At 35.3% G+C, this 13,510-nt stretch overlaps 1 protein-coding gene across 7 annotated transcripts in view; it reads left to right on the top strand.

The window, feature by feature from the left end:
• LOC138699566 (diacylglycerol kinase eta) overlaps positions 1-13,510 on the top strand; it is a 187,237-nt gene that overhangs the window by 147,084 nt on the left and 26,643 nt on the right. For 6 of the 7 annotated variants that reach the window (XM_069825559.1, XM_069825560.1, XM_069825561.1 and 3 more), the window contains 6 exons: positions 1,651-1,742; positions 3,184-3,314; positions 4,847-5,015; positions 6,604-6,706; positions 8,443-8,741; positions 12,989-13,214. In XM_069825559.1, coding sequence (XP_069681660.1) covers positions 1,651-1,742; positions 3,184-3,314; positions 4,847-5,015; positions 6,604-6,706; positions 8,443-8,741; positions 12,989-13,214 — 1,020 coding nt within the window. Of the gene's footprint in view, positions 1-1,650; positions 1,743-3,183; positions 3,315-4,846; positions 5,016-6,603; positions 6,707-8,442; positions 8,742-12,988; positions 13,215-13,510 lie in introns of those variants that run through there. The other variant, XM_069825564.1, reaches the window with a different exon arrangement.

Below are 13,510 nucleotides of genomic sequence, written 5' to 3' on the forward strand. Positions count from 1 at the left end.
TTTTGTAGCACTTCGTTTGGAACTCTGTCCCTCAGTGATAAGCCTAGTATCCTTCTCAGCATCTTTCTTTGGCATATTTATATCTACATAGGGTATACAGTAAAATACCAGTATGACGAAATCCTAGGGATCTCTGAAATTGCTTTATTATAGCGAAATTTCGTTATATCTAATATACGTTATTTTTGTAAAGAAAAGAAATGCTTGTTCATTTACCTCTACTTATGCCGTAAATTTCTCATATTTTGCGTATAGTTCTGGAAAATATCCTTAAATAAGATAAAAAGATGAACTTACATTAAATTTGAAAAGAGAAAGTTTAAAGAAAGGCATAGGAAAAGCATAAAATTCAAGTTTCAAAATTCGTTTTTCAGGACGAGAATTTGTCATGTTGTTTGGGAATCCATGTTGCGAGATTAGTAAGCTGTGATTGGTAGAAGGAAATTAAATGGGGAAAAGAAGAGAACATCAGCATGAAGAAACTTACGCAATATTCAGGGACATCTGCATCATAGTAGACATATTACATTAATGACCATGTGGCCACTATGCATTAAAATATGTCCCTACTTGCTAACGAATGGTATCCAGTATTTAAAATATTTTTCGTTAAAAAGTTGATTTTTTTGACAAGGGAGTGAAATGTTTATTTCATTGTACCTAACTGATTTTTTCGTAAGAACGAAATTCATTAAACTGAAATATTTTAACATTAAATTATATGAAAAAAAAAAAAAAAAGGCAGGGGATAGAAAATAATTTCGTAATACTGAATATTTCGTTATACTGGCATTTGCTATAAGGACATTTTACTGAACAGCAAACAATTAGAATTCTATCTGTAAAAGTTTATGAGAAAATATCTGAATATGTAAACTGAAGTCTTTTTGGTAAATCTTTTGGAATCATCCTGTAAAAATACTTGATTTAGTAAGGAAATATTTTTATCTTAAAACAATGTAGAAAGCGTTGTCTGATGCTTAATGTAATGAAAGTTCCATAAAGCTATGATAAGTGAAAATTCGTTAATATAATTTTAAAATATAGTGATTTTAGAACTACTGCAATATGATTGTCACATCCCAGTACCCTTGACATGACGTGACAGCGAAATAGTTGATGTACATAGTACTCTTCACCTGCTGTCAAGGCGCTATGTATTTGAGACTGTGAGCTACCCAGTTTTTCGATAAGCTTTATTTCAAGCATCAATTTCGCTACCATACAGTACAGTTGGTCTAGCCCCTTCCACACTTTGTCAGCCTGTGATCAGGAAATGCTAAGAAATTATGATAGAATGGAGGTCTGACAGAATGTTGGCTAATGTGGGAGAATGAGAGAACCCCAAGAAAACCCTTTTTAAGACCTAGTCCTTACTGGAACTCGAATTCGGACCAGCTGCGTAACAAGCTAATGGTCCAGACGTGCAGCCACTGCAGGAGTGGAATTTCCTCTGTCTCCATTAATGGTTTTCAGTAGAGTTGATATTCTTTGCAAGGAAAATTCAGCCAGTTGGTGAATATAAACATACCATTATCCGTAAAAAAAAATAAATAATTTACTGAACGAAAGTCAGTCATCTGAGACAGGAAAGTGGCATAATAACCAGCCAACCAACAGCATCTAAGAAGTAATTTGTTGTGTTGCCAGAACATCACGATGCCTCATCAGTGGATGGAAGGAAACCTGCCTGTTTCTGCAAAGTGCGCTGTCTGTGATAAGACCTGCGGTTCTGTACTCAGGTAAGTAAACTACGTTCTTCATCAACTAATAGCTTCAACAAGCAGCATTACTTTACATTTATGAAATTCCAAAAGAAGGGAAATATGATGGCAAAATATTTGTTGGACAGGAACTTCCTTATTAACCATAGACTATTCTAAGGTCTTTCTACACGCAATAGACACATTTCACTAATAAAATACGGTGCATATCCACACGAATAACTAGTGATGTGCTTTCCATGCAAATTCTACCAGCAGAGTTGAAATTTGTGTTCATTCATAATTTGTGACAGATACTTGTTTGAAAAGTTCCCACTTATTCCACTATTCTCCACTTCTATGTTACCCACTTATTGGTAGTAGACACAAAAGCTACGTACCTATCCATGAGAATTTGGTGCAGTGAACCTAGAAATACAACAAAAGTAACACTAATGCAATACAATAAACATAACACTAATTAAATATTAATATTACACGTAATAGTATACTTTATTTATTTACTTACTTATTTATTTATTTGTTTCTTTATGTATTTAATTTTCTGAATCAATTCAGACAATTTTCCTTTTGAATGTGGAACATAAGTTATGCTTACACATTTATATGGTATAATGATTTCCATTTAAATTTTTTTCACCATCATCTTCTTCTTCTTCTTCTTCATCATCATCATCATCTTATGCATATGCAACTGATAGATACGTCATGCTTTGCTGAAAGTAGACCATTTCATACTAGTTTAATATAAAAATCATATATACCAGTTAGCATAATTATTATATAATTTGTAGTTTCCATAAACCACAAAAGAAGTAACTTAAAACCATCATTACCAGTTGCAGAAGAGACAGGTCTGCAGTATATATTGACTATACCTCAACTCTGACTACTAGCAACAGGCATCTATAATGAACACCGATCAAAATATCCCTGATTTCTCACGAAAAACAAGAACTGAAAAGAGTGGACTTTATGTTGCCAGCAAACAGCTGGATACATTAAGAAGATTGATTGATATAATTTATAGTACAAAATTTTAAAGTTTAACTTGTCTAGCTTAGAATTAAATTCGGATAGTTAAGACTTATCTAAAATCCCAGCAAGGTGGATTTTTGCTTTTTGGCCACTCCCTATTTATTGCTTGTTGAGGCCATTAGAAATGACTGAAAATATCAGTAACATTTTCAACAAATATAATATTTTTCGCTTTCCCTTACTTCTTTTTTACCTGAAGACAAAGATTCAACCTTCGAAACATCTTATTTGTTTATCTCAGCAGCAATGTTAAAAGTGTAATCCAATTCTTCCATTGATGTCTTTTATTGGGTTGCAATGTCAATTTCTTGTAAACTCATGAATTAGTACCTCTGACATGTGATTTTAACTATTACTAAATCATAGTGACATGTTTTCTCCCTCACATATAAGTTGTAACTAATATATATAGTCTTGACAGGCTGCAGGACTGGCGATGTCTGTGGTGTAGGGCAACAGTGCACACTGCATGTCGTCCACTGCACCCAGTTCGATGCCCTCTGGGACCTTGCAGAGTCAGTGTAGTTCCACCCACAGCACTGCACAGCATTGGTGAGTTGGAATGTAGAAGTAGGCCTACTGTGGGAAGTCTAGACTCAAGTCGAAGAAATGGCAGGAGGTTTAAAATTAAGGGTTGCCAGTGGCACACTGCGACCAGAAGGACTTTCAAGTTCGAATTCTGCCAGTGAAATTAGAACTTTGCACTGAAAATAGATGGTATTGGGGAGTTCCTCTTTGTTTATTCGCATTTCTCTTGCCGTCATAAAAAATTTTTCATTTCCATTTCATTATAACTGCTCCAATTTTTTCCAGTTATAAGTATTACTGTGAACTAAACATTTTTGGGGAACTTATAGTTTGCATCACTTCATTTCTGATTGTTTCTTATTTCAAGGTAAATGTTGTTGTTGTTTTCTAATGCCAGGCGTTTGACAATAAAGTTATTTGACCTCTTGCACTCCAATATTTTTCGAAGATATTATCATGGTCAGCCACTGAAGCACAGATTTTGAGGTGTTCCGAATCCATTTCTTGTTCTTTTGACATATTCATTGAAGTGTCAATATTGAGTACCAGTATAAATAGAATTCATCATATAATTCAGTAAAAATAAATGTGTACAGACGCATTAACATACATGGCATAATAAAAACTGTGTATTAGCCTAGCATTGACATCAAAACCTTTAGGTTAACATAAACATTTCAAAATTAATCATATTATAAGAATAAGAAATTTTATTTTCAGATTTAAACTAAAATATACATTTCGACATCTACTACTAAATCTACGTATTACTCTGTGAAAAGATTTATTAAATCTACATACCTAGACTTCAACAAACAAAATTTGATAACACAATCTCAAGGGAAAAAATGGAACTCTCTGCATCATAATCCACAGTTAATTCCCGATTTACCACGAAAATCGTCTGTAGCTGCATTTAGATTGGCAACAAGCCATGATTGTTTGGCTAAACACCTGCATAGAATTGGAATATATCAGTCCCCTAACTGCCCATTGTGCAACTCAAACCAAGAAATGGATTCGGAACACCTCAAAATCTGTGCTTCAGTGGCTGGTCATGATAATATCTTTGAAAAATATTGGAGTGCAAGAGGTCAAATGACTTTATTGTCAAACGCCTGGCATTAGAAGACAACAACAACAACATTTCAACATCTTCAGAAATGCTTTTGTGAACAAAATGATTCCAGTCATGCTGTATGTAAATTCTTGGAATCCCATGTTATGGAATGAAACAATGCTAACTTATTTTTATGATTTAGAAACTAAGATACTACATATATTAAAGGTATTTAATGAAATATGTAAGCTTTTGAGCACAACAATCAAACTATGTGAATAAAGCCCTATTGTTGTTTAGTCAACTGTCCAAAGACAGATTGGAACCTCATAAGTGATGCCTTATTGGCATCACTTATGAGGCAACCAAGCCAGAAGATAGTGGGGTAGGGTGGCCAGTTCCTTTCCTCCTCCATTGCATACATCGCATACATCTGAAACCTGAAACATTTGAACAAAGAACATGAGAGATTGCTGTAATACTGCTTTGTGGTCAGGAAGTGACGAAGCATGGGAAGCAGTAAGGCCCACAGGTTGTTCTCCACTTTTGGTGTTCGTCAACTCCAAGTCTGGGGACAACCAGGGGGTCAAGTTCCTGAGACGCTTGAAGCAGCTGCTCAATCCTGCGCAAGTGTTCGACCTTATCAGCAGTGGACCAGGTCTTGGGTGAGTCAGAAGTTTGATTCTAGCTCTAGGGCTACTCAGTCAGTATTCAGTAGCCAGTGAAGAAATCAGATCATGATGCTGATCATTCACCTCTTTGACATTTTGGAAGCACAGGACTCTTATTTGCTTTATGCTATACATGATGAACCGTAAGTAATGAGTGGAAGAGAAGGCCTTATGGCCTTAACTCTGCCAGCGAAAATAAAACATTATTATTATTATTATTATTATTATTATTATTATTATTATTATTAATTTTAGAGGGTTATTTTTTTAGATATTCCAAACAAAAATGTTTAATACAATTTTGCTCGTTCTTGCTTTCTTTTCGAGATAAAAATTGTTTTATATGAAACATTTCATAGTGTGTTTTGAGAAAGCCATTGATTGAATTCCCAATATGCTCAGTCAATTTAAGATAGTAGTGTATTATGATATCATGTATTGTGGGTCCCTATCATCACGGCATGGCGTGTCCTCAGGTTGCAGATCGAGGAGACGGCCTCCAGATATGGAGGGTAGCTGTGAATATATTGAATAAGCAGTCATGGACAGCCGATGAGGGGTGGTCCTCCAGCTTGGGGGTTGGGCGAAGGGCTAACAACCCATCACCGTAAAAAACAGCTTGTTACGAAACCTTCAAATTAAAAAAAAAGTGCAGGGCATGTAGCACGTATGGGCGAATACAGAAATGCATATAGAGTGTTAGTTGGGAGGCCGGAGCAAAAAAGACCTTTGGGGAGGCCGAGACGTAGATGGGAAGATAATATTAAAATGGATTTGAGGGAGGTGGGATATGATGATAGAGATTGGATTAATCTTACTCAGGGTAGGGACCGATGGCGGGCTTATGTGAGGGCGGCAATGAACCTCCAGGTTCCTTAAAAGCCAGTAAGTAAGTAAGTGTATTATGATAATAAATGATTGAAAGAATATTAGTTTTGTCCTTTAAATGTGCAGGAACTTGATCCAAACAAATGTAACTTTCCGTTCTGAAAAATAATTTTACAATGCTACATTTGTTCGGATCAAATTTCTGCACATATAAAGAACAAAACTAAAATTCTTTCAATCATTTATTAACATAAGACTCTGCTCTTTTAAATTGACTGAGCATATTGAGAATTCAGTCAATGGATTTGCCAAAACATACTATGAAATGTTTCACATAAAACAATTTTTATCTCGAGAAGGAAGCAAAAACGAGAAAAACTGAATTAAACTTTTTTATTTGAAATATCTCAAAGAATAACCTCCTGAAATTAATTACATTACTTACGATTCAGCCTGTATGTAGTGTGCTAGGATGATAATGTAAAAATTACGCATCAAAATTTTTTCATATTCAATATTATCTATACACTGTTATAAATTAAAAGAAATGGTTTTGATGTAACAGCTACTTTGCAGAAGTGCCACGACTTCATGTATAGAGAAAGACCTGCAATACCAAGTTGCATGTTGTGTTGTGTTATATCTACACATACGTTGATGTCACTGAAATAGCACCTTAACAATGTAAGTTTATCTGAGAAGAAAAGAGAGTAAATTCATCTACATTATAATACTTTTCCACAACTGTCTGCAGATTGCGTCTGTTCCGACACTTTGATCCATTCCGCATACTGGTGTGCAGTGGTGACGGTTCTGTTGGCTGGGTGTTATCAGAGATTGATCGCCTCAACATGCACGTAAGTACTCCAACCTACTATATGCAGTGGCAGGTACTGGAGGGGAAGAAGCAGTGGGAACACATCACAGCCATAAGCAATCACACAATACCAACTACAGCAATATAGAAACAGACATGAAAAGTCTACACATTGAACCAAAACTAAACACACTAGAACAATAAGAAATATGTAGACATACAAACACATGCACATTCTCAACACTCAGCTAAATTTCAGAATGGACACTCTTTTCAACACAATACTACCAATCATAAGCGGCCGGGTAGCTCAGTTGGTAGAGCAGCTGGCTATAGACTGGAATGTCCGGGGTTCGATCCCAGGTGGTAACAGGATTTTTTTCTCGTTGCCAAACTTTCAGAATGGTCCCGAGGTTCACTCAGCCTCCTATAAAATTGAGTACCGGGTCTTCTCCCGGGGGTAAAAGGCAGTCATGGGGCTCTACCTCCATGCCCCCCAAGTGCCTTCATGACATGTTACCGGGATACCTTTACCTTTTTTTTACTACCAATCATAAACACACCCTTATAAAGACAACACCAAGAAGAAACTGGAAATAAGCGCAAGACCTCACTGGAAATCTGAAGATGGCAGAAACAAGCTGAAACTAGTCATTAATTAAGGTAAAAGTTTCAATAATAACACAGGAAGGTTAAAAAGGTGTTTATTTAACAAATCGTTAAAATAAAATTATTAATTTTACTCTTGAAAATTAAAATATGTTGTTGTTGTTTTCTAATGCCAGGCGTTTGACAATAAAGTCATTTGACCTCTTGCACTCCAATATTTTTCAAAGATATTATCATGACCAGCCACTGAAGCACAGATTTTGAGGTGTTCCGAATCCATTTCTTGGTTTGAGTTACACAATGGGCAGTTAGGGGACTGATATATTCCAATTCTATGCAGGTGTTTGGCCAAACAATCATGGCCTGTTGCCAATCTAAATGCAGCTACAGACGATTTTCGTGGTAAATCGGGAATTAACTGTGGATTTTGATGCAGAGAGTTCCATTTTTTCCCTTGGGATTGTGTTATCAAATTTTGTTTGTTGAAGTCTAAGTATGTAGATTTAATAAATCTTTTCACAGAGTAATACGTAGATTTAGTAACAGGTCTGTAAGTAGCAGTGCTGCCCTTCTTTGCTAAAGCATCCGAATTCTCGTTTCCCAGGATTCCACAATGGGATAGTATCCATTGGAATACAAGTCTTTTATTGAGTGATATTAATTGAGAGAGCATTTTAGTTATTTCTGCTGTTTGAGATGAATGTGTGTGTTTAGAGACGATTGATAGAATAGTTGCTTTGGAGTCTGACAATATAACTGCATTCCTAAATTTATTGATGTGGCATAGAAGATTCCTGAGACATTCACTTATTGCAATGATTTCACCATCAAAACTTGTTGTTCCATATCCAAGAGATCTATAAAGTGAGAAGAGACAGCACGTAACACCTGCACTGGCACCTTGTTCTCTGGAGATCAAGGATTCATCGGTGTATAAATGAAGCCAGTTTGAAAATTAAAATATATAATGGAATCTTATATCTATTTGAGTAATTGCATTGTTTTAATTTTATAAACTGATAAAAATTGGCGTTTAGGAATTACTGTACCTACTAGTATGTACAGTGATTAGTGAAGTGGGAATTGTCAGATAATATGGGAAGAATGTAATTTATTGCAGCTGCAGTTGACACATGTGTAATGTGATGCAATGTTATGTGCCTGCAGAAGCAGTGTCAGGTGGGGGTGCTGCCGCTGGGCACAGGCAATGATCTCGCACGGGTTCTGGGCTGGGGAAGCTCCTGTGATGACGACACGCACCTGCCCCAACTGCTGGAGAAGTACGAAAAGGCGTGCACCAAGATGCTGGATCGCTGGAGCATCATGACCTTCGAACGCAGCATTGCCATTCCTACCCCCACTCGCAAGCCATCACTGTCCATTGCTGCCTATGAAGACTCAGTAGTATCCCATCTCACAAAGATCCTGCAATCTGATCAGCATTCTGTGGTGATATCTTCTGCCAAGTGAGTCTTAAGTAAAAGCCTTGGGTAATTAACAATAATAAGCCATTTTGTACTCACCTTATACATGTTATGTGAGTTTTCTGATGTGCTTTTGTAAGAGTGTGTGGTGTATTTTTTTTACTTTTAATGATGACTCTGTACACTGGATATACACAACTTAACATCCTTCACAAATTCCTTAAAATATCGCTCATTTGCGATAAGAGTGACACAACTTAAAAAGTGTTAATTTTACAGGAGACGCATTTTAAAATTTTCATATTCTTAAAAATCAAATTGTAGGCACATGCTTTTTCCAAACGGAATGCAATTTTGCACATGTATTATATTTCTAGTGTTGTAGCGTTTAGTACCATAATTATTAATTAATTTCAACAATTATTTTAAATTGTGTCGTTATTCTTTTAAATAATTATATGTCTGTTTTTAGTTATGACAGTGAGAATATTTACCTGACGTACAATAATTGTACAATTATTGCAATTGTACAATAACTGCACAATTATTGTGCTTGTAGAAAAGTAATTTTTCGATAAAGTAATGGAATAATTTATTGGCATGTCATTACACAATAATATTATAAGGATGCTCTATGACATTCATTAATAAATTTAAATTTTAACAAAGCTGTTGTATTGACAAACGAATGTAATAACTGATGAATTTAAATACTATTATAGTCACAATCATGCCATGGTGTGAAAGAAAAATTACACAACCTCGAGCGAGAATCGACGCTGCGACTTCCTGTTCTCCGGTCAGGCGCTCTACCACTGAGCTAACGAGTTCGTCTCACGCCAAAGGCTTGGAATTATCCTTTCATACTGGCGACTCTGTTATAGAGTACTGTCCATAGCGTCTGATCTAGTCAGCACTGCTTATGGGTGTGAAGAAACTTTTTACAAATGTATATACGTCACCAAACATCGTAAAGATGAAGATTACGAATGTAATAACTTTTTATGAAAATTATACTTTATAATTAACCGTATAATTTAAAGACTATTTTTAAATACATGACTATGAATTATGTTAGAAAAAATAATATAATAGCAACAATCTAGATTGAGAAAGCATTATACAAAATCTGAAATTCTTTACACAAAATTATTTTAGAAATAAATTTCCCAGTAAACATAAACTACAGCACAAGACTTTCAATACAGCTCACAACACCTCTCTACACTTTCAGAGATTCAAAGAATTCTTTATAGAAGCTTGGAATGTGATTCGGTGTAATCAGATCTAGTAAATCTGCCTTTTTCCTCTCACTTATGCCTATTTTTTCATTATAAACTTGTGACAATTCTGGAGTCTCGGTTTTGGTTTTACTTCAAGAATTTATGGATAGTGGGTTTCAGATTTGGGAATTTGGATACAGTGAATATGTGCAGATGGATCATGAACCTTAGAATAGAAGTCCTCAGCAATGATCAGTATAGAAAATTATGTTTATGTCTTCAGCAGACATTTTTTATTTTTCTTTCAAGAAGTTAAGTACACAGATACCTATTTCAGTAACACCTCTTTCTGCTTCTCACACATGCCAAATGAAACAGGTGACATCAGTTGTTTTCAAGTCAAAAATGTTAAATTAAAAACATTCTATTTAGAATCTGCATCAGCATCATTTACACTAGCCTGCCTACTTTCTGTAAATAACAGGGCAGATCATTATTCGTGTTACATATTTTAAACTTATTTCATTTACAGGGACACTGTTATTTCTTTTAAATTTTTAATCAAGGCATTAATACTATTCATCTTGATAAAATTTGCGGTATATTATTGAACAAACCTTTGGGTTGTGTTTGAGTAACTGGCTGCCAGACATCATTTTCTAAAAATGTTTGTTTTGACAGCTTTAGAATTAGATAGGAACGTAATTGACTCATTTCCGTGTAAAAAAATTACGAACCCTATTAAAAAATAAAGGTAAATGTTATTATACTTTTCAAATAGACAGACATAACATTAAATAATTATTAAATTAAAATAGTTTTGATCATAAATACCGTCACAATATTAAATTTAAGCTTATTGATGATAAGGGAAGTTAAATAAGTCTTTGTTACTTATCTAAAATAATGACACAATGCAGAATAATTCCTTGCCGCTGAAAAAAAAATTATTCAATGAAAAGACGCAACACAAATTCTGTCATTCTTCATGAAAAGGTTTAAACATTTCAGCTTGAATGCTTCGTAACAACTAAAATTAAGTCTTTGTTGTTGTAATGATTTTGTTAGATTAAAACAATTTAATAAAGACACATCTGCCATCTGGGGGAAAAATAATGTAAGCATGTATTCGTCGTTATTCACGATAAAAATATACTACTTTTGGAGTTCAGTTTTGTAAGAATCTCAAAAATGAAAAATTTTGAGTTGTGCCACTCTTATCGCAAATGAGCGATATGTTCCTGGTCTTATAATATTCATGAATTGCATGTATAGGAAATATTTAAATGATAGCTGTGGATTAAGTAATGTAAAATGTGACGATAATAATTTTATTTTACAACGTATGTTTATTTATTAAATCAATAAATTAATATGAATTACTTACTTACTTACTTACTTACAAATGGCTTTTAAGGAGCCCGAAGGTTCATTGCTGCCCTCACATAAGCACACCATCGGTCCCTATCCTGTGCATCACTGCAATGGCGCAGCAGTTACTATGCATATGACTTTTCGCTGACACCGGTCTAGTCCTGGCTGACTCACTCTGTAATATAATATATATAATATATCAGTCAGTTGACCTCGATTGTCTAGTAATCTCCAAGCTAGCTGTTGTTCATGATTTCAAACTCAGCCACCAAGGGCTTTAGATTTTCTTCTTCTTCTTCTACTTTAGGGATTAGGTTTCCATAACTCGTTCTTGTTATGCGATTATATTACTTCCAGTTGGTCTCTCCAATGTTCAGGACATTTTGCATATGATCATTTATTTGGAGTTCTGTAGCTTAACGTTCATTTTAGATCTTATGTTCAAATGTTGGGAAGCGAGAAGGAAGATAATTTCACTGTTAAATCCTGAGCATTAGACGCAATGCACACGCACATATACGCACGCACACGCACGCACACACACACACATATTCGTTTTCGAAATCTTGTTAGTGGCCTGTTCAAACCATTTCTCTCTATATATTTGCTTTAGTTCATTTATTACTGTTAGTTGTGTTTCTTTTCTAATAATGTCATTCCTTTTATGGTCTGTCCACCTATAGCCCACTACCGATTTCAAAAATCGTACCGTATTTGCTCGCGTAATTTGCGCACTTTTTAATTAACTTTGGCCACTGAAAAATTGGGGTGCGTAAAATATGCGGATTTTTCAAATAAGAGCTCCTGTTCTGAAATACAAGTATTTACGGTAGGGCTAATTTTTTATACCAGTAACTTGTCTCTACCAAGGACAAGCATTGTTAAAATAGCGGGACTTTGGGGTTTCTTTCTGAAGCAGGTACTTCAGTTGCTGGTGAATGACCTACGATGGACTGTAGGGAAGGAAAATCCCTACTACACTGAAAAAAATATGTACTTGGGGTTTCTTTCTGAAGCAGGTACTTCAGTTGCTGGTGAATGACCTACGATGGACTGTAGGGAAGGAAAATCCCTACTACACTGAAAAAAATATGTACGTAAAATGTGTGTGCAAAATACACGGAGCAAAAATAAAGTTCAAAATAATCCCTTAAAAATTAGGGTGCGCAAAATACGCGGGGGCGCAAATTACGCGAGCAAATACGGTATCTCTGCCTTCTTCAGTCCCCATTCTTGTCCTTTAATTAACTTCCAGCATTCTGAGCCATATGCTCTGACGTAAAATTATATGCTTTTTTGATATTCGGTACTCTATGTGACTGAATTATTACCATATTTTGGTGACAGCTATTTTTAAATGCAAATGAAAAATGCAGTATAATGATGTATTTAAAATTATATATGATATAATTATTTCATATTTGTCTCAAACAAAGGAAAATAGATTCTGTAGTTAGTTCTCTTCAGTTCAAGCATAAAAATTTACTAGTTTGTAATAATTACTGGTGATATATATATATATGTCTAAAGTTAAATGTAAGCTATGCGACTGTTTATGCTGTTAAAAAAATTCGTACAATCCTAGATAATTCTTTCAGTTAGATAAGTTAACATCAGATTGCTCATATGCGGCTCAGAGGTGTTTTAGCTCATAAGCTTTACTGTACGTTGTAATGCGTTTGCTTACTGCAGGATCCTATGCGAAACAGTGAAGGACTTCACGGTGCGGGCTGCAGAAGTGAGCCTTTGCCAGGGGGACCAGCAGTTCGGTGACAAGTGCCAGGTACTGAAGGATAAGCTTGACCTTCTGCTGCAGACGCTGCAGCACGAGGAGAGTGGCTCCCTGGCCATGGAGGCACAACATGCCCTGGAGGAAGGAGAAGAGAAGAGTGTGCTGGACCGCCCAGAAAAGGGCAAGGTAGGATGACTTTCAGGAATATGAGAATTGAAAGTTTAGTTCGGGATTGATGAAAACTGTGAGAAAGTAAATTAATTTTCTTGGACATGATCATTCTCTTGGTTTACATAGTTACATTTTTAAGCTAGTTATAGTTTGTAAGCAAAGCACGTACTGGCAACAATCATTGCTCTGCTTGCTTGGTAAGCTGTACAGATATTTTGAGGTAGAGAATAAGTTGTCGATGAACCTAAATTTATCAGAAAAGAACATTAAAGTTTAGATATTGTGCAAAAATTCTGCAATCCCCATACTTT

This window comes from Periplaneta americana, chromosome 5 (genome assembly GCF_040183065.1).
Source record: "Periplaneta americana isolate PAMFEO1 chromosome 5, P.americana_PAMFEO1_priV1, whole genome shotgun sequence".
In the NCBI taxonomy this organism is placed as follows: Eukaryota; Metazoa; Arthropoda; class Insecta; order Blattodea; family Blattidae; genus Periplaneta; species Periplaneta americana.